At 40.0% G+C, this 20,118-nt stretch overlaps 2 protein-coding genes across 2 annotated transcripts; one reads left to right on the forward strand and one right to left on the reverse strand.

Moving 5' to 3' along the window:
• The first annotated feature begins 489 nt into the window (after positions 1-489).
• On the forward strand, positions 490-1,425 carry LOC112579320 (olfactory receptor 2G3-like). Its single transcript, XM_025265686.2, has one exon. It carries the CDS (start codon positions 490-492, stop codon positions 1,423-1,425), a length of 936 nt encoding a protein of 311 aa, XP_025121471.2.
• A 13,495-nt stretch (positions 1,426-14,920) lies between these two features.
• LOC102398055 (olfactory receptor 1019) lies at positions 14,921-18,656 on the reverse strand. The gene is made up of 2 exons (XM_006080641.4): positions 18,600-18,656; positions 14,921-15,853 (listed from the first exon to the last, which is right to left on the reverse strand). The coding sequence occupies exons 1-2, from the start codon at positions 18,654-18,656 to the stop codon at positions 14,921-14,923; spliced, it is 990 nt and encodes a 329-aa protein (XP_006080703.2).
• Positions 18,657-20,118: the final 1,462 nt, after the last annotated feature.

Here is a 20,118-nt window from a genome sequence, read left to right on the forward strand (position 1 = left end):
CACTTTAGTCCTGTCTGACTCTTTGCGACCCTCTAGACTGTAGCCCACCAGCCTCCTCTGTCCATGGGATTCTCCAGGCAAGAATACTGGTGTGGGTTGCTGTTCCAGGGAATTTTCCCAACCCAGACATCAAACATGTGTCTCCTGTGTTTTCTGCATTGCTGCCAGATTCTTTACCACTGAGCCCCCGAAAAAGCCTTGAAAAGATTATGAACAGCCAAAAGCACGCACCCTTAGAGAAAAGACAAGTATATCTATTTCACTTCATCAGTATTTGAGTTTGACTATTCTCTTGGAATATTTCCTTTGAAAGCAGAATAAATGCTTTCCACTTGTAATACAACTCATATACTAAAGATATATCATCAGACCAAGACTTTTCCTTGCTGTCTTACTTACATCCTAAATTTCCAACATTGTGACCTAGAAGGCATTTGATTTCTTCTTCAGGTGAGTGGATGGTTCTATGGAAGAGAGGTGGCCTCAAAAATGAATATGATAACAACAAACTTCACTTGGACCGAATTTGTGTTCCTGGGGCTCTCATCACAGCCAAAGATGCAGCTCATTCTTTTTATTATGTTCTTGTTCTTCTATGTATTAACCGTGGTAGGGAATATTATTATTATCACTATCATCCAGATAGAAACACGTCTCCAAACTCCAGTGTACTTCTTCCTCACTAATTTATCCTTTCTGGATATCTGCTACACATCCACTGACGTCCCACAAATGCTGTCCAACATGGTGGGCAGAAAGAAGACCATCCCATTTCCTAGATGTGCTACTCAGATGTACTTCTCCCTCTCCTTAGGAATGACTGAATGCGTTCTCCTTGGAGTCATGGCTTACGACAGATATGTGGCCATCTGCCATCCTCTTCACTACACAGTCATTATGAACCAAAAGACCTGTGTCCAATTGGCAGGCATTTCTTGGGCCAGTAGTTTCCTGAGTTCCACGGTCATCAACATCTTCACCTTGAGCTTACCCTACTGTGGACCCAATGTCCTGGATCACTTCTTCTGTGAGGTTCCTTCCATCCTGAGGTTGGCTTGTACTGACACATCATTTACTGAGATGGTTGTTTTCATCTTCACTATCGTCATTGTCTTCATTCCTTTTCTCCTCATTGTTGTTTCCTACGCCCGAATCCTTCTGACAGTTCTCAGGATGCGGTCAGCCTCTGGAAGGCACAAGGCTCTGTCCACCTGTGCTTCCCATCTGACAGTGGTGGCCTTATTTTATGGAACTGGTATCTTCATGTACATGAGACCCCAGTCAAAGACCTCCAGGGCTGGGGGCAAGATCATCGCGGTGTTCTACACTATGATCACACCCATGCTCAACCCCTTGATCTATAGCCTAAGGAACCAAGATGTAAAAGGGGCTCTAAGAAGAGCTCTAGCAAAACAGAGGACCTGAAGAGCTCTCAATGGGACACGATGTCAGCTGTTATTATAAGATGATTGACTTCTGAATATGAAGTGATATAGTGAAAAGTAGCTCTGAAGGTCAGTATCTGCCCTGCCAACTCATAAAAGGCACATCATTCCAGCTGCAAACTCAACAAGCATCATGGCTCCCCCAAGGACAAACCACAGCTTTCATGTGTCAAAGCAACACCCTTTATCGAGTGACTACTCTTTTCTTAGTCCCAGAAAAAACTTGCTTCTCTAAAATCATACACTCTCTGTAAGTGATCTCTTTAAATCATATCAATAAGGTGAATTATCTTAACTTTGGCTATCTTAACTATACATGAAGTATGTAAAGGGGCCTGATAGAAGAATTCTCAATTTTTAACCCAGATGCAGAACTTCAGATAAGGGTATTTGGATGCCACATTTCACATCTATCTTAATTTTGTAGTTTCTAAGGAACCAAGACCCTGCAGCTACTTTGTGGTTTAGACCTGATTTTGACCCCATTGCACACAGCCCTGCTTTGAAATGAATCTATCAAATATTTCTTCATTTAACTTTTACTTTAACCCTACTCTTTTCCCTAAATCCTGGTGTGTGATATTCTTCTTTACAGTGGATCAGTAAATCTGATTTTAACTGACTATAGGCTTATTCCTGGTGGTCCTAGGCTGATTGTGTGGACAGGAGGATAGCAATGATCAGAAGCAGAAGATTTGGTCAAAAGTGAATGAATAAATAAACTCATTCATTCACCGTGTATTATTGAATGATTATAGAACATAATGCTAATTAAAATAGAAATACTTCCTTTCCTTATCTATACATAAATATTTATAATATACATATAATATGGACACATATCGGCAAATTATGATAAATGGAATAAGGGAAGTACTGATCAAGGGGCAGTGGCAGACAAGCTGCATACAAAGATTGGAAGGAGAAATAGTCACATTGAGAAGAGATTTCTATGTAAAGGGGGTTTGTGGGCAAAGACTGGAGACAGCTTTCTCTATCTGAGGGGATAAAGAAAACTGGTGAGAAGCAGGAGGTGTGTGGTGAGCAGACAATAGCCTGACCATGCAGGACTAAACTGACTGTGGTAAGGAGTAGGAATTTATTCTTAGAAATATGTAAGTATTATCAAGAAGGGTGATATGACACAACTAGTTTGGAAAGGTTTTTCTGAATGCTGTGTAGCAGACAGGTATACATGTGTGTCACAAACGCGTGGAAACGATTCCTGCGTTTTGAAGCTTTTCAACCACTGATATCTTTAGAAAAGAATCATTCTTTAAATTAAGAGAATAGCAAAACCAATCAAACAAAAAAGCTTAAAGATGGCCTTTGAGCACAGAAGTAGTGGTTTCTAAAATTTTATCACTTGCTTATTTCACAATTTAGAATAAAATAAAAAGAAGATAATTTCTGTTTTATAGATGTCCAATAAATAAATGCAACCATTTATCTAAATACAAAGGTTGTACACAATCAAAAAAAGGACTATCTCTGGTTAAACAGGTGAAGGAAACATCACTGGTTTAAAGAATGTTTTAAAAAATTAAAAGCAGGGGCTTTTTATTTAAGATTGCAATTCCAATGCAGGTGCCATGGATTCAATCCCTGGTTGAGAAACTAAGATCCCACATGCTGTGCAGCCAAAATGAAATAAATTCATTAAAAAAGTAAAAAGCCATCAACCTTCTCTTTATCTCTATCTAGATATCTCTAATCTCTCTAGAACAGATTTATTATAAAATAATTTTAAAATGTATATATTATAAACCTGTCAAAATTTCTACTGAAATGGTTTTCACTTTTTGGACATGCTATATTTATTTTAAGAACAATATTGGAATCACTATAAGTACAGAAACACTACTATCATACATCATACATCAGGTACCAGCTTTCTCAATAGGTATCTTTGTCCTTTAATGAACAAAATTAATTTAACATTACTGTTAGAAAATATGAGGGTTGTAAAATATTGGAAAGAAGAAAAGTCACAGGGAAACAAATTATTTGTTATCAGTACCTCTATTCCAAAATCATCTGAAAGCTGAACTGCTTCTTTGATATCACCTACTTTGCTGTTTTCCTTCACTTAAACATCAATAGTGCTTTTTTGGCCCATTTGAATTTTCAATGGTTCAGCTCACCATAAACCATAGGCAATGGGGGGCTTTCAACAAATGCTTCACAACACAATACTGTCTAAATCTTGACTCATCAATTTAATCAAACACATCAGATTGAATACAGCCATGTACCAGACCTTCATAGAGTTTCCCCAAAGCTCTTCTCAATTCTAATCATACTTATCATTTTCTATAATGCTGTACATTTCTCTGTTTGCAGAATACTGGACTAGGAACCAGTAGAAGTTAGCTCTTTTCCCAGCTCTACTATTTAAGAGCTCATTAACATGCCATTTGGGCTTCCCAGGTGGCTCTAGTGGTAAAGAACCCACTTGCCAGAGCAAAAAAGACATAGAGGACACCAGCTCAATCTTGTTATATCATATGATTTGAGGGTGAAGAGAGAGTACCTTAAAGTTTCACAGTCTACCAAGTAAATGCCCTGTGCTCAGTCTTGTTTGACTCTTTGTGGTCCCATGGACTGAAGCCCACCAAACTCCTCAGTCCATGAAATTTACCAGGCAAGAGTACTGGAGTGGGTTGCCATTTTCTACTCTAGGGGATTTTCCCCACCCAGGGGTTGAACTTGAATCTCTTGTGTTTCCTGCATTGGCAGCAGGTTCTTTACCACTGGCACCACTGGCTTTATATAAAAAGAGTATGTGGTTTAATGTTATAGAAAAATTACATGTGCAGTGTTTTTCTAGCACAAAGGACTGCTGCCATTAATTAAGACCCAAAATGCTTAAATACACTACTTGGGATTTTCTTATACTTTAATATCTGAATTAGGGCATTTTTGAGAGTAAAAGTCTGCACAATTGATACTTACTCCAAGATAGTAGGCAAAGAAATAAAACTCTCAAGGAAAGGGACAACTGGCCATGGTAATATTATCTTGCTTTCTTCTTACAGAAACTCCATGTTGTAGGTATTATTGGTACCATTGTACAGATGAGAAAAATCTGGAAAGTGATTTCACGAGTGAGTCCTAGAAAAAGTAATGACTGATTTGTGACATAAAACAGAAGCATGTGTTTTCTAGGTGGGTTAGTTTTATTCAATGCATAGGACTAGAAGCAAGAAATTTTAAGGTATATTCGAGTTCAATGTAACTTGTACTTCTAAGGGGTTTCCCCAGTAGCTCAGCTGGTAAAAATCCACCTGCAATGCAGAAGACTACAGTTTGATTCCTGGGCCAGGTAGATCCCTGGGAGAAGGAATAGGCTACTCACTCGCTTTTTCTTGGGCTTCCCCGCTGGTTCAGATAATAAAGAAACCACCTGCAATGCGGGAGACCTGGATTCCATCCCTGGGTTGGGAAGATTCCCTGGAGGAGGGCATGACAACCCCCTTCTGTATTCTTGCTGGAGAATCCCAAGGACAGAGGGGCCTGGTGGGCTACAGTCCTTAGAGTCTCATAGAGTCAGGCACGACTGAGTGACTAACAGTTTCTTGTACTTCTAAGAGGCGGGTTGTCAAAGCAAATGCCTAAGATGAAGCTGAAAATGCTGAATTTCAGGTGTCATCTGTGGATGGCATTCATAGCACTGATTTTATTATGGGCTCCTATTCCTGTCTCCAGAAGCCAGGTCTGGTGAAGAGGCTTATTTCACTAACATTTGATCTAGTAGAGTTAAAAACAATCCATCAGCAGATGAATGGATAAGAAAGCTGTGGTACATATACACAATGGAGTATTACTCAGCCATTAAAAAGAACACATTTGAATCAGTTCTAATGAGGTGGATGAAACTGGAGCCTATTTTACAGAGTGAAGTAAGCCAGAAAGAAAAACACGAATACAGTATGCTAACGCATATATATGGAATTTAGAAAGATGGTAATGACAACCCTGTATGCGAGACAGCAAAAGAGACACAGATGTATAGAACAGTCTTTTGGACTCTGTGGGAGAGGGAGGAGGGGGATGATTTGGGAGAATGGCATTAAAACATGTAAAATATCATATAAGAAACGAATCGCCAGTCCAGGTTTGATGCAGGATACAGGAAGCTTGGGGCTGGTGCACTGGGATGACCCAGCGGGATGGTACGGGGAGGGAGGTGGGAGGGGGGTTCAAGATGGGGAACACATGTACACCCGTGGTGGATGCATGTTGATGTATGGCAAAACCAATACAATATTGTAAAGTTAAATAAAAAAACAAAAATAAAAACAAAAAAACCCAAAGATACCAAAACAGCTGTTTTCAGAGCACCTCAAATGGCTGCTTAGTTTTGGTATTTGGTTGTTTGAAGCGGTCTAGGCATCAAATCAGAGAAGGCACTGGCACCCCACTCCAGTACTCTTGCATGGAAAATCCCATGGACGGAGGAGCCTGGTAGGCTGCAGTCCATGGGGTCGCGAAGAGTCGGACACGACTGAGCGACTTCACTTTCACTTTTCACTTTCATGCATTGGAGAAGGAAATGGAAATCCACCCCAGTGTTCTTGGCTGGAGAATCCCAGGGACTGGGGAGCCTGGTGGGCTGCCGTCTATGGGGTCGCAGAGTCAGACACGACTGAAGCGACTCAGCAGCAGCAGCAGCAGGCATCAAATATGTCAACTCACTCTTTTCTTTTCATAAACGTTTCTCAGTGTCCATTATGAGGTTTCTATTGCCATGGCAACACTCAGGCACATCTTATATAGTGTCTGTGTTTCAAGGCATTTATACACATATGTGCATAAATATCGCATCAACAAGTGCAACTTATCAATGAAAGGATTTGCTATTCAGAAGAGTAGGTTTTTTTGAGGGGTTCAGTAGATCAGAGAATGAGGGCTTTTTTTTTTTTAATTTAATTTTATTTTTAAACCTGAAACACTGTATTAGTTTTGCCAAACATCAAAACGAATCTGCCACAGGTATACATGTGCTCCCAATCCTGAACCCTCCTCCCTCCTCCCTCCCCATTCCATCCCTCTGGGTCGTCCCAGTGCACCAGCCCCAAGCATCCAGTATTGTGCATTGAACCTGGACTGGCAACTCGTTTCATACATGATATTACACATGTTTCAATGCCATTCTCCCAAATCTTCCCACCCTCTCCCTCTCCCACAGAGTCCATAAGACTGTTCTATACATCAGTGTCTCTTTTGCTGTCTCGTACACAGGGTTATTGTTATCATCTTTCTAAATTCCATATATATGCGTTAGCATACTGTATTCGTGTTTTTCTTTCTGGCTTACTTCACTCTGTATAATAGGCTCCAGTTTCAGCCACCTCATTAGAACTGATTCAAATGTGTTCTTTTTAAGTAGTACTCCATTGTGTATATGTACCACAGCTTTCTTATCCATTCATCTGCTGATGGACATCTAGGTTGCTTCCATGTCCTGGCTATTATAAACAGTGCTGCGATGAACATTGGGGTACACGTGTCTCTTTCCCTTCTGGTTTCCTCAGTGTGTATGCCCAGCAGTGGGATTGTTGGATCATAAGGCAGTTCTATTTCCAGTTTTTTTAAGGAATCTCCACACTGTTCTCCAGAGTGGCTGTACTAGTTTGCATTCCCACGAACAGTGGAAGAGGGTTCCCTTTTCTCCACACCCTCTCCAGCATTTATTGCTTGTAGACTTTCGGATCACAGCCATTCTGACTGGCGTGAAATGGTACCTCATAGTGGTTTTGATTTGCATTTCTCTGATAATGAGTGATGTTGAGCATCTTTTCATGTGTTTGTTAGCCATCTGTATATCTTCTTTGGAGAAATGTCTATTTAGTTCTTTGGCCCATTTTTTTGATTGGGTCATTTATTTTTCTGGAGTTGAGCTGTAGGAGTTGCTTGTATATTTTTGAGATTAGTTGTTTGTCAGTTGCTTCATTTGCTATTATTTTCTCCCATTCTGAAGGCTGTCTTTTCACCTTGCTAATAGTTTCCTTTGATGTGCAGAAGCTTTTAAGTTTAATTAGGTCCCATTTGTTTATTTTAGCTTTTATTGCCAATATTCTGGGAGGTGGATCATAGAGGATCCTGCTATGATGTATGTCAGAGAGTGTTTTGCCTATGTTCTCCTCTAGGAGTTTTATAGTTTCTGGTCTTACGTTGAGATCTTTAATCCATTTTGAGTTTGTTTTTGTGTATGGTGTTAGAAAGTGTTCTAGTTACATTCTTTTACAAGTGGTTGACCCGATTTCCCAGCACCCAAAGTGGTGCTGAGAATGAGGGTTTTTGAGAGAGTGGTATGTAAGCTGATCCTTGAAGGAAGAGACAAGTTTGAATATTCCAAGACGTGGAGTTCAGACTATTAGAGAAGCAGGAAGTAGAGAAGGAAGGAGTATAAAGCTGGGAAGAATACAGAGGTAGAAAAATGTGAATGCCATTCAAGAAATAACTTTATAGGAGAATTTTTGCACAAAACAAGCAGGGAGAAAAAATATCAAAGAAGTGGTTTAAGGAAGAGGACTTAGACTATTAAGCAAAGGACTTTGGCAATTTTACAGTTTCCATGTTATGAAATTGGGGCAACCATGGGATAGGATGAGGAATCTTAGACCCTAATTATGCCTAGTATTCTCTCTAAGGGGCTTCCCAAGTGGCACTAGTGGTAAAGAAGCAGGAGTGTAAGAGACACAGGTTCGATCCCTGGGTTGGAAAGATCCCTTGGAGGAGGAGGGCATGGAAACCCACTCCAGTATTCTTGCCTGGAAAATCCCATGGACAGAGGAGCCTGGCAGGCTACAGTCCATGGCATCTCCAAGAGTCAGACACGACTGAGCCACTGAACTGAACTGAATGTCAAATAGGTGAAGTCAGAAATCATAGACAGACAGATAGATAGATTTAAGCACCAACTGTTAAAAAAACAATCTCACCTGAGCTTTTATAGCTTGAGAGTGGAGAAGCTGAATTTAGCCTCAGCTTTATCTCACTCTGACATCTTCTGTATTAACCGCTTCTGCATCAGTTTTTGCCTTTAGTTGCTCTTAGTATGGAGTTTACCAGTTCTTTGTTGATTAAAGGGAATAGCCATTCAAAAGGTCTATGTAGTCTATTGTAGAGAATATGATCAAAATCGAAATACTTATCTCTATTATGATTGTATTGCTGGATGAAGTTTTTAATGTATGAAAGATAATTCAAGCCTTTTTAAACACCAGACATTTATGTATACTTATTTGAGCAAACTAACAGGATAGATGAAGTGTAAATAATGCCTTCATTTTACTGTTGAAAGACTGAAGTACAGAGACATTGCAGGATTTATTTGACATGATTATTGGTGGGACTGACTAAGACTAAGGTGATCCAACATCTATCCACTTTTCTCTTTTCATTATAAGTTGATATAATGCTTCAACCACCACTTACATGGAAAAAACTTAGTTTCCTCATTTAATTGCATCACAGTTACAGTGATATTTTTGTAGTTAAGATATAAATGAAGCAAAAATAGGAGGAGTTTATGTTTATTTAATAATTTATGGAACAGATTTTTAATAGAGATCACTGCATATTATTGAACAAATGCTAAAATGTTAGCATTATTATTCCCATTTAGTAGGTAAAGAAATGAAGGCTTATAGAGACTTATTAAGTTGTCCAAAGTCTTAAAACAGAAAGAAATAGCAGAACCTATATGAGGACTATACTCAAATACTATTTTCAAAAAGCCTGAATATTTGCCATTGGTCAGAGTGGAAAGTAGAGCCCTTGGATCAACTTTTGACTCTATTACTTACATTTGACAAGTTTATTGATCTTTCTGAATTTTGGTTTTATCCTCTTTAAAATTGGAATAATGCTTACCACTATTCATTGTTGTAGGAACCTAAAGAAATTTAAAGTGATTCATTTACTCACTGGATACAACTATTAATTAAGAAAGAAAAAAAAAGATAGTCTTTTTAATATTAAAGTCATTGAATATTGATTTGAGACATGGAAATGATATTCAGAGATCTTTCTGGTGGTGAAGCTACTCAGTTACGTTCAGTTCAGTTCAGTTCAGTCACTCAGTTGTGTCCAACTCTTTGTGACCCCATGAATTGCAGCACACCAGGCCTCCCTGTCCATTACCAACTCCTGAAGTTCACCCAAACTCATGTCCGTCGAGTTGGTGATACCATCCAGAGATCTCATCCTCTGTCGTCCCCTTCTCCTCCTGCCCCCAATCCCTCCCAGCATCAGAGTCTTTTCCAATGAGTCAAGTCTTCGCATGAGGTGGCCAAAGTACTGGAGTTTCAGCTTTAGCATCAGTCCTTCCAAAGAACACCCAGGACTGATCTCCTTCAGAATGGACTGGTTGGATCTCCTTGAAGTCCAAGGGACTCTCAAGAGCCTTCTCCAACACCACAGTTCAAAAGCATCAATTTTTCGGCACTCAGCCTTCTTCACAGTCCAATTCTCACATCCATACATGACAACTGAAAAAACCATAGCCTTGACTAGACGGACCTTTGTTGGCAAAGTAATGTCTCTGCTTTTGAATATGCTATCTACGTTGGTCATAACTTTCCTCCCAAGGAGTAAGCGTATTTTAATTTCATGGCTGCAATCACCATCCGCAGTGATTTTGGAGCCCCCCCAAAAAAGTCTGACACTGTTTCCACTGTTTCTCTATCTATTTCCCATGAACAGATGGGACCAGATGCCACAATCTTCGTTTTCTGAATGTTGAGCTTTAAGCCAACTTTTTCACTCTCCTCTTTCACTTTCATCAAGAGGCTTCTTAGTTCCTCTTCATTTTATGCCATAAGAGTGGTGTCATCTGCATATCTGAGGTTATTGACATTTCTCCCGGCAATCTTGATTCCAGCTTGTGCTTCTTACAGCCCAGCATTTCTCATGATGTATTCTGCATAGAAGTTAAATAAGCAGGGTGACAATATACAGCCTTGATGTACTCCTTTTCCTATTTGAAACCAGTCTGTTGTTCCTTGTCAAGTTCTAACTGTTGCTTCCTGACCTGCATATAGGTCTGTCAAGAGGCAGGTCAAGTGGTCTGGTATTCCCATTTCTTTCAGAATTTTCCACAGTTTATTGTGATCCACACAGTCAAAGGCTTTGTCATAGTCAATAAAGCAGAAATAGATGTTTTTCTGGAACTCTTGCTTTTTCGATTATCCAACAAATGTTGGCAATTTGATCTCTGGTTCCTCTGCCTTTTCTAAAACCAGCTTGAACATCTGGAAGTTCACAGTTCACGTATTGCTGAAGCCTGGCTTGGAGAATTTTGACCATTACTTTACTAGCGTGTGAGATGAATGCAATTGTGTGGTAGTTTGAGCATTCTTTGGCATTGCCTTTCTTTGGGATTGGAATGAAAACTGACCTTTTCCAGTCCTGTGGCCACTGCTGAGTTTTCCAAATTTGCTGGCATATTGAGTGCAGCACTTTCACAGCATCATCTTTCAGGATTTGAAATAGCTCAACTAGAATTCTATCACCTCCACTAGCTTTGTTCGTAGTGATGCTTTCTAAGGCCCACTTGACTTCACATTCCAGGATGTCTGGCTCTAGGTCAATGATCACTCCATCGTGATTATCTGGGTCGTGAAGATCTTTTTTGTACAGTTCTTCTGTGTATTCTTGTCACCTCTTCTTAATATCTTCAGCTTCTGTTAGGTCCATACTGTTTCTGTCCTTTATTGAGCCCATCTTTGCATGAAATGTTCCCTTGGTATCTCTAATTTTCTTGAAGAGATCTCTAGTCTTTCACATTCTGTTGTTTTCCTCTATTTCTTTGCATTGATCACTGAGGAAGGCTTTCTTATCTCTCCTTGCTATTCTTTGGAACTCTGCATTCAGATGCTTATATCTTTCCTTTGCTCTTTTGCTTTTCACTTTTCTTCTTTTCACAGGTATTTGTAAGGCCTCCCCAGACAGCCATTTTGCTTTTTTGAATTTCTTTTCCATGGGGATGGTCTTGATCCCTGTCTCCTGTACAATGTGATGAACCTCCGTCCATAGTTCATCAGGCACTCTATCAAATGTAGTCCCTTAAATCTATTTTTCACTTCAACTGTATAGTCATAAAGAATTTGATTTAGGTCACACCTGAATGGTCTAGTGGTTTTCCCTACTTTCTTCATTTTCAGTCTGAATTTGGCAATAAGGAGTTCATGATCTGAGCCACAGTCAGCTCCTGGTCTTGTTTTCTTTCTTGTTTACTATTCTTTTCTTTTTTTAAAATTATGACATATACTGCTTGGTTTGTAGTTAGTGGGAAAGGAAATCCCATTTTCTTATTTTTCACATAGCATATAGGATTATTCATTGGATTATTAAAAATAAAAACAAAAACACTCAAGACAGAAGGTTGAATCTCTGGACTGTTTCAGGACTGCCAACACTGCTGCTGCTAAGTCACGTCAGTCGTGTCCGATTCTGTGTGACCCCATAGATAGCAGCCTGCCAGGCTCCTCTGTCCCTATGATTCTCCAGGTGAGAATACTGGAGTTGGTTGCCATTTCCTTCTCCTCCCAACTCTTACATCTGTCTATTAACCCGTATAGTTTCCTCCATTATGTGACACCAGTGATATTTTAAGAACTCATGTTGGGATTGAGTGATTTTGAACCAGATCAATTTCAACTCATATATAATGACACTCATTAGAATGACTGGTAAATTCTGAGGCTTCTATCCCTAAAGCTCTCTTATGCTTTTCATGATGAGTGTGGATGCTCTATACTTTAAGGCAACCATTGTGTTTCCCTGACCTTTCATTATATTGGACTGGAGGAAGGGCTGAGATAGAAACAGTGCAAGTATTTGAAATGGATGATGTGATGGAATTTCAACATATCTGAGAAAAACTTAGGTGTCCTTAGATCCCAGTCTCTGTCTTTACCCTATCCTGATACTAGCACTCTTGCTTTCTAATTCAAGATTTGTAGGCTTCCCAGGTGCTCAGTCACTCAGTTGTGACCCCCATGGACTATAGCCACCAAGCTCCTCTGTCCACGGAATTCTCCAAGCAAGAATACAGGAGTGGGTTGCCATTTCCTTCTCCACTTCCCAGGTGGCACGGTGGTAAAAAAGAATCTGCCTGCCAATGCAGGAGATGCAATAAATGGGGGTTTGATCCCTGTGTCGGGAAGATCCCATGGAGTAGGAAATGGCAACCCATTACAGTATTGTTGCTGAGATAACTCCGTGGACAGAGGAACCTGGAGGGCTACAGCCATGGAATCACACAGAATTGGACACACGTGTGCACCCACACCATAACATTGACAACACGCAAAGAGAAATTATATCCTTCTCTATCGTCAGTCATTGATATGTCAGAGTTAATGGAACTATTCTTTGATAAGGGCCTTGGGATGATGGTGGAAAACATGAAGACTCTTGGTGCCCCAAGAGGCTAGAGTTTACGTGCAATTGGAAGAGAGGGAAAGGAAGGCAGAGGGGAAATTAAGGATGAGAGCTGGACAGCCAGTCCTATAGACATTACAGTCTTGCTAAAATTAGCCTTAGGGATTGATCCAAACTGTATCCTTTGAGGACTGAAAGGATGTAAATATGTGAAGTTGACCAAACTCAGATGTCTACACCTTTCAATTTTAAGAAGAAGAGACCATAGTGTACCAGTGATTATTAGGTGAAACCAACCACTTGGCATCAGGGAAAACTGAGGACAGGAACAAAAAAGAAAAGAAAAGAGTCTTGTCAATATTCACAAATCTAGTTAGCAGAGCCTGAGTCTCCAGCTCTTATTCTTGGGCTTTGCATTGTTGTTCAGTTGCTCAGTCGTGTCCAACCCTTTGCAACCCCATGGACTGCAGTGTGTCAGGCTTCCCTGTCCTTCACTGTCTCCCAGAGTTTACTCAAACTTATGTCCATTGGGTTGATGATGCCATGCAAACATCTCACCCTGTCACCCCCTTCTCCTCCTGCCCTCAATCTTTCCCTTTGCATAGCTCCTGATTTTGTTGGTGGCAGGAGTCTCAGAGAGAAAACACGGTATACTCTCTCTGGAAGCACAGAAAACCCCTGTCCTTGGCACATGTGTGTCTCATGTTTGTATCCTCCAGAGGCACATATCTGGCATTTATAAGGTTTTGCTAAATATATGAGTGAAAGGATCCTGGGATCAGTTAAGTTATCGTTCACATCAGCCCCATTCCTCATGTATTTGGCTAAGTTTTCTCTGACTTCCTTTCACAGTAGAGAAATTTTCAACATTTGAATCTATCATTCTTCTTGACTCTGAAAAAAAATATTCTTTAGAGCGATTGGTTGTTTATTTCATCTTTCATGTCCTGTCTCCATTTCGAATCAACCTGTGATCCAATTTCAAAAACAGGAACAAACAAACAAAAAAACATGTATGTCAGTGGGTAATGTGAGGGAGGGATAAATTGGAAGATTGGGATTGCCATACACACTGCTGCTGCTAAGTCGATTCAGTCGTGTCCGACTTTGCATGACCCCATAGGTGGCAGCCCACCAGGCTCTCCCATCCCTGGGATTCTCCAGGCAAGAACACTGGAGTGGGTTGCCATTTCCTTCTCTAACACATGAAAGTGAAAAATGAAAGTGAAGTCTCTCAGTCGTGTCCGACTCTTCGCGACCCCATGGACTACAGCCTACCAGGCTCCTATGTCCATGGGATTTTCCAGGCAAGAGTACTGGAGTGGGTTGCCATTGCCTTCTCCGGACATACACACTACAGTATATAAAACAGATAATTAGTAAGGACCTACTGGATAGCATAGGGAGGTCTATTCAATACTCTCTAATGACCTATATGGGAAAAGAATCTAAAAAAGAGTGGATATATGTATATCAGATTCATTTTAATGTACACCTGAAACTAATACAACATTGAAAATGATCTATCTTCCAATAAGAATTTTTTAAAAAAGAAAAGCCTAATGCATCTTTCTCAGCTTGACTTTCAAAAATATTAGTTTATCTTTTCTTCAGATCATAGAGTTAAAGATTACTGAAAATCCTTAGGAATTTAGGATTGACTTGGAGGATATAATGCTTAGTGAATTAAGTCAGACAGAGAAAGACAAATACTGCATGATATCTCTTATATGTGGAATCTAACAAAACAAAACAAACTAGTCAATATAGCAAACATAAAAAATAAATAAGCTACAAGAATATCTTGTACAGTACAAGGAACATAGGCAGTATTTTATAATAACTATAAGTGAAGCATAACCTTTAAAAATTTTGAATCAGTATGCTGTACATGGAAACTTATACAAAATGGCATATCAACTATACCTCAACTAAAAAAAAATAGAAGATTGACTCAGCAAATATTTGGTAAGTTGTAGGGCTTATGAGAAAGTTACTAGAATTTTTTTTATTTCCTGCCACATCCTTCTACCACTATTATTTACCTGTGTTAATATTTTTTTTCATTTTTGTGATTAATATTATTGAGGTTTCTTTCCAATTATTTTCTTGAGAGCAGCCTTCACATCCTTGTTTCGTAAACTGTAGATCAAGGGATTCAACATGGGGATGATAACAGTGTAGAACACAGAGGCCCATTTGTCTTGATCCAGGGAGTAGCTGGATGTTGGCCTCAGGTACATAAACATGACTGTACCATAAAAAAGTGTGACGCCAGTGAGGTGAGACCCACAGGTGGAGAAAGCCTTAAGGCGGCCTTCAGCTGAGTGCATTCTGATGATTGCGATGAGGATGAAGGCATAGGAGATAAAGATGATGAGGATGGTGCTGAATTCAATGAAGCCACAGAGACTGAAGAGCAAGATCTCACTGATGTAGGTGTCTGAGCAAGAGAGGGCTAAGAGTGGTGGGATTTCACAGAAGAAGTGGTTGAGGATGTTGGAACCACAGTAACTCAGACTGAAAGTGAGGGCAGTGTGGGCGACTAAACTCACCAAGCCAGCCAGGTAGGAGCCCAGCATGAGAGCCAAGCAGACTTGCTTGGACATGAGAGCGCTGTAGCGAAGGGGTCGACAGATGGCCACAAAGCGGTCGTAGGCCATGGCAGCCAGGACATAGCACTCGGCATCCACAAAGCCTACGAAGAATGCAAACTGGGTGGCACAGCTGGAGAAAGAGATGACTTTGTGCTTTGTTAAGAAGTCAGCCAGCATCCTGGGGGCAATGGCTGAGGAGTAGCCCAGGTCGACAAAAGAGAGGTTGCAGAGGAAAAAATACATGGGTGTGTGAAGCTGAGTGTCTGTTATGATCAGGATAATCATCCCAACATTCCCCACTACATTGACCAGGTAGACCAAGAGGAAGATCACAAAAAAGATGACCTGCAGCTGAGGGTCTTGAGTGATGCCCATAAAGATAAACTCAGTCACCATTGAGTGGTTTTCTTTATCCACCTTTTCAATTTTATGTGTGTCTGGATTTGGCTTATTGTTTGAGGTGATTCTTAAAAATCCTCCCAGTAATTAGACTCAGTGATCCACAGGGCAAATCAAATGACTTTGGTGAAGGTGATGGCCATGGGTTTCCTGCACGAACTCAGTCAACATAGGAGAAGATGTTAGCATCTTAGGGATGGCAAATCATCCTCTCCAAAAACCTTGGTGTTCTGAAGTCATTTACCACATAGTACCAAATGTTTGACCTGATTGGTGTGAATATATACCTAATTAATTAGTAAAGAATAGTTTTGCGTGCCCGTTCTTTCTAAAACAAAGCAGACAGCAAACATTCACTCTCATTGCATACAGGCACACAAACACACACAAAAAGATCCCAGGGTCTCAGGACATAACACATCATACCACCCCACTCTCCACACACACACACACACACATACACAGAAAGTGAAATACTTGGAGCAGAGGGTGAGCAATACAAGATTAAAGCAGTGAAAAATGATAATTTTTAAAAGGCCAGAATGCTAACTGTATGCCAGAATTTTCCTTTCATCCACACATTATGTAATTTCATCCTCATCACAGCTCTATGAAGTAGGTGCCGACATTATCTCCATCTTACATCTGAAAAGAGCAAGGCTAGATACTAAGTAGCTTCTGTACAATCAAGAGCCAGTAAGTAGCAGAGCTGGATCTGACTCTAGAATCTACTTCACTTTGTCTTCTTCTGTGTATATGTGATTTGATGGAGATTATAGATCTTTACTTTTGTGCCCACCTTTCTTTCTTTCCTGTCTTGCCTATTATTCATGGGCATGGAATTAGTTCTTTGGTTTCTCTGATCTTTAGAAACACCCAGGATTTTGGCATGGAGCATAACAAGGATGAAAACACTGCTGTGTCTTTGGACAATTTTATTGCCTAGCCAACAGCTTCAACTCAGAGTTAAGATTCAAGGATTCCTCTCTTGGGAGAATAGGGAAAGTGTTATCCATCTCTATGGACACACAGGAGCATGTGTTGGTAAACTTTTTCTCTGTTTTTATGGATAACTGGTCCATTGAAAAATTCTAAGAAGGGAGTGGGCAAGAGTAAACCAAACCAAACCAAAATATAAACTTAGAAATAAATAGGGTGCCCTCTATGTAAACCTGAAAGAAGTCAGACTGAATCTACTCTATTTGGTTTATTGCTCAAGAAAGTAGAGAAGTATAGTGCATCTTTCACTGGGGTGTGGTCATTCATAATGGGCTTCCCAGGTGGTGCTAGTGGTAAAGAACCTGCCTGTCAATGCAGGTAGATGTAAGAGACCCGGGTTCAATTCCTGGGTCTGGAAGATCCCCTAGAGGAGGGCATGGCAATCCACTCCAGTATACTTTCCTAGTGAATCCCTTGGACAGAGGAGCCTGGCAGGATGCAGTCCTGCATCCTGAGAGTCAAACATGACTGAAGTGACTTAAGCATGCAGTATGCACACATTCATAATAAGCTAAATCTTGGTGTGATTGATAGTAATACCACCATCAACTAAATTAATTGTTTGAACTTGATGAATTGCTGTGAGATGCAGCTTCCTCATCTGCGAAATTTCTAATTCTAGCAGTTTAAATTCTGACTTAGAGTGAGACATCTAAAAGTCAAACCCATGGTCTATATCTCTTTTGTAAACTTTAAGATGGCATGGACCTGATGCCAAGGAAATCCATGCCCAAAGAAGCACTTAGTAGCATAACACTCCATTCTGAACAGGTCATATTTCTTTTTAGCCCCAAACATGCTGACATGGGAATAACTTGTGTGGTTTTGTGTGTGTTTGTTTGTTTTTTACCTTTGGGGAGAGGTCCAATGCCTCCTCTTCTCTTACTGAGTTATGCTGAACAAATATTCTGAGAAGAATCCCAAGATGAGCAATCTCCCTCCTGCTGTCCCTGAGCCATCCGCTCATCCCACTTTTGCTCTATTTGCAGAAAATATTTAAGTTTCAGTCATCACTTCTCCCAGAGGAAATATGATGAAATGGTTTTTGCACTCACAGGAGACTCAAAGATTTGATGAACTACCATTCCCTATGGAATTTCACTCTCTCTTCCTTCAACTTTAGTGATAAAAGAAGGAAACACAAGGGAATTTTTTTCAGCCTCTCTAGTTGTGGTAACTGAGTCAATGATGAATGTTACCTGCACTGTTTTTACAAACCCCAAACTGCCTTCATGATATTATTTTGGCTGTAATTTAGAAAGTTCTGCTTACTGATGGCTGAAGTCACTTCAAAGAGGATGAGAATTTACAAGCTATACAGAGTGGCCATATTTTGTTGCTGTTTAGTCACTCAGTCATGTCTGACTCAGCAACCTCATGGACTATAGTATGCCAAGCTTCCCTGTCCTTCAACATCTCCCTGAGTTTGCTCAGACTCATATCCTTTGAGTCAGTGAAGCCATCCAACCATCTCATATTTAAACTATACTTCTCTATTTAATTTGAAAGAATGTGGAATAAAAGACTGAAATTTAACAACAACAACAACAAAACCCAAATTTTTGAGATTGATCGTTTTTGAGAGCCTAGTGGATAGGAAAAGAAAAAAAAATGGGCTGCAGAAAATTAACACCTTATGAGCATTTATTCATCAGAGATTCTGCAGGGTAATTTCTTATTTGGTCAATTGAATCTTCTGATGGTACCATGATTGAAATCAGAAAAGCCATATGAGGAAAATCATATCTTCGTTAGTCAGCATTACCTCTGTTTCGTGATGAATAAATGGTAGTTGCTTGTTTTTTGGACTTGAGAGTCCCATGGCTCTCCATGAAAACTGTGTTACAACTTGTCAGTGGTTTCTCTTTTACGGTGCCAATCTCACATTCTTATTTCCAAGGTGAATTCTCAGAAAACTCCATGGAGCTCTCATTGCATCCTAACTTCTGATGGTTCTCATCTTGGTTAGGGAGATAAAATGCTGTCTGTTTTCTAAGATAGTTATTTATTTGGCTGCGCCAGGTCTTAGTTGCAGCATGTGGAGTCTTTGTTGCTTCATGTGGGATCTTTCGTTGCAGTGCATGGACTCTCGTTGTGGCACATAGGCTCAGTAGTTGAGGCCAGCTGGTTCCAGTAGCTGTGGAGGGTAAGCTTAGTTGCTCTGGGCATGTATGATCCTAGTTCCCTGACCAGGAATTGAACCCATGCCCCCTGGCAAGGTGGATTCTTATCCACTGCACTGCCAAGGAAGTCCCTGTCTGGTGCCTCTTTGAATGACACTTAAACTGGGTTTAGAAATTATTTTCTTATTCTGAAGCTCCTTGAGACTTTCTGCTTCACAGCTTGGGCTGACTAGGACATGTCCCCTATCCTGTCCATGATTAATTACTCCTGTGTTGTTCAGTGGTCTCATTCTACCACTGTGATGTCACCTAGGGTCCTTTTAGTCCTATATCCCTTACCATTGATCTCTTAGTGCCATGTGATCTTTCTTCCAGCTTCCACTCACACTCCTGTATAATAATGAACTCACTATTAATTGAAGAAAGGTTATTTATTTACTTATTAAGTAAACTTCATTGTTTGCCAATTATGTTTCAGACTCTGTGTTGATAGGAGCCTACTGTATTTTCCCTCTAAAAAAAGGCTAAGATTTAACCAAAATAATGCAAATATTGTCTGAATTGCTAGAGATAAAGCAATGTACCTTTTAAGTCTTTCTGTCCCCCAGAATTTAGTGCAAATTACATTGATTACATTGTAATGAGAGAAATTAATTGGGGTATCTTCTCAAAGTGACATAGATAATATAAATGATTGTAATATGTTGATCAATTTATTTTAGACTCTGTATCTCTTATATGGAAGACACATTTAGGCGATGGGAAACTTGTAAGCATCAATCTAGACTACATACGCTAATAACTATTTCTTATTCTAGACAGTAGGAAGGAGAGTCAAGGTGGGGGAACTCTTGCTTATCAGTCAGCTATCTATATGTATTTGATGCAACAATTCACATGCATTCATCCATTTATCTACAGATTCAATCTATGAGGTGGGTGTCAGTATTCCTACATAGAAATGAAAAAGCTGATATATAAAGAGGTTTAATGCATTAACCAAAATCACACAATCAGTGACAGATACCCATGACTGAAAGTCAGGTCAATCCTTTTTCTTGCTGGCTCCCTTTCAGTTCAGTTCAGTTCAGTTCAGTCGCTCAGTCGTGTTCGACTCTTTGAGACCCCATGAATCACAGCACGCCAGGCCTCCCTGTTCAT

Source organism: Bubalus bubalis, chromosome 16 (assembly GCF_019923935.1).
Source record: "Bubalus bubalis isolate 160015118507 breed Murrah chromosome 16, NDDB_SH_1, whole genome shotgun sequence".
Lineage (NCBI taxonomy): Eukaryota > Metazoa > Chordata > Mammalia > Artiodactyla > Bovidae > Bubalus > Bubalus bubalis.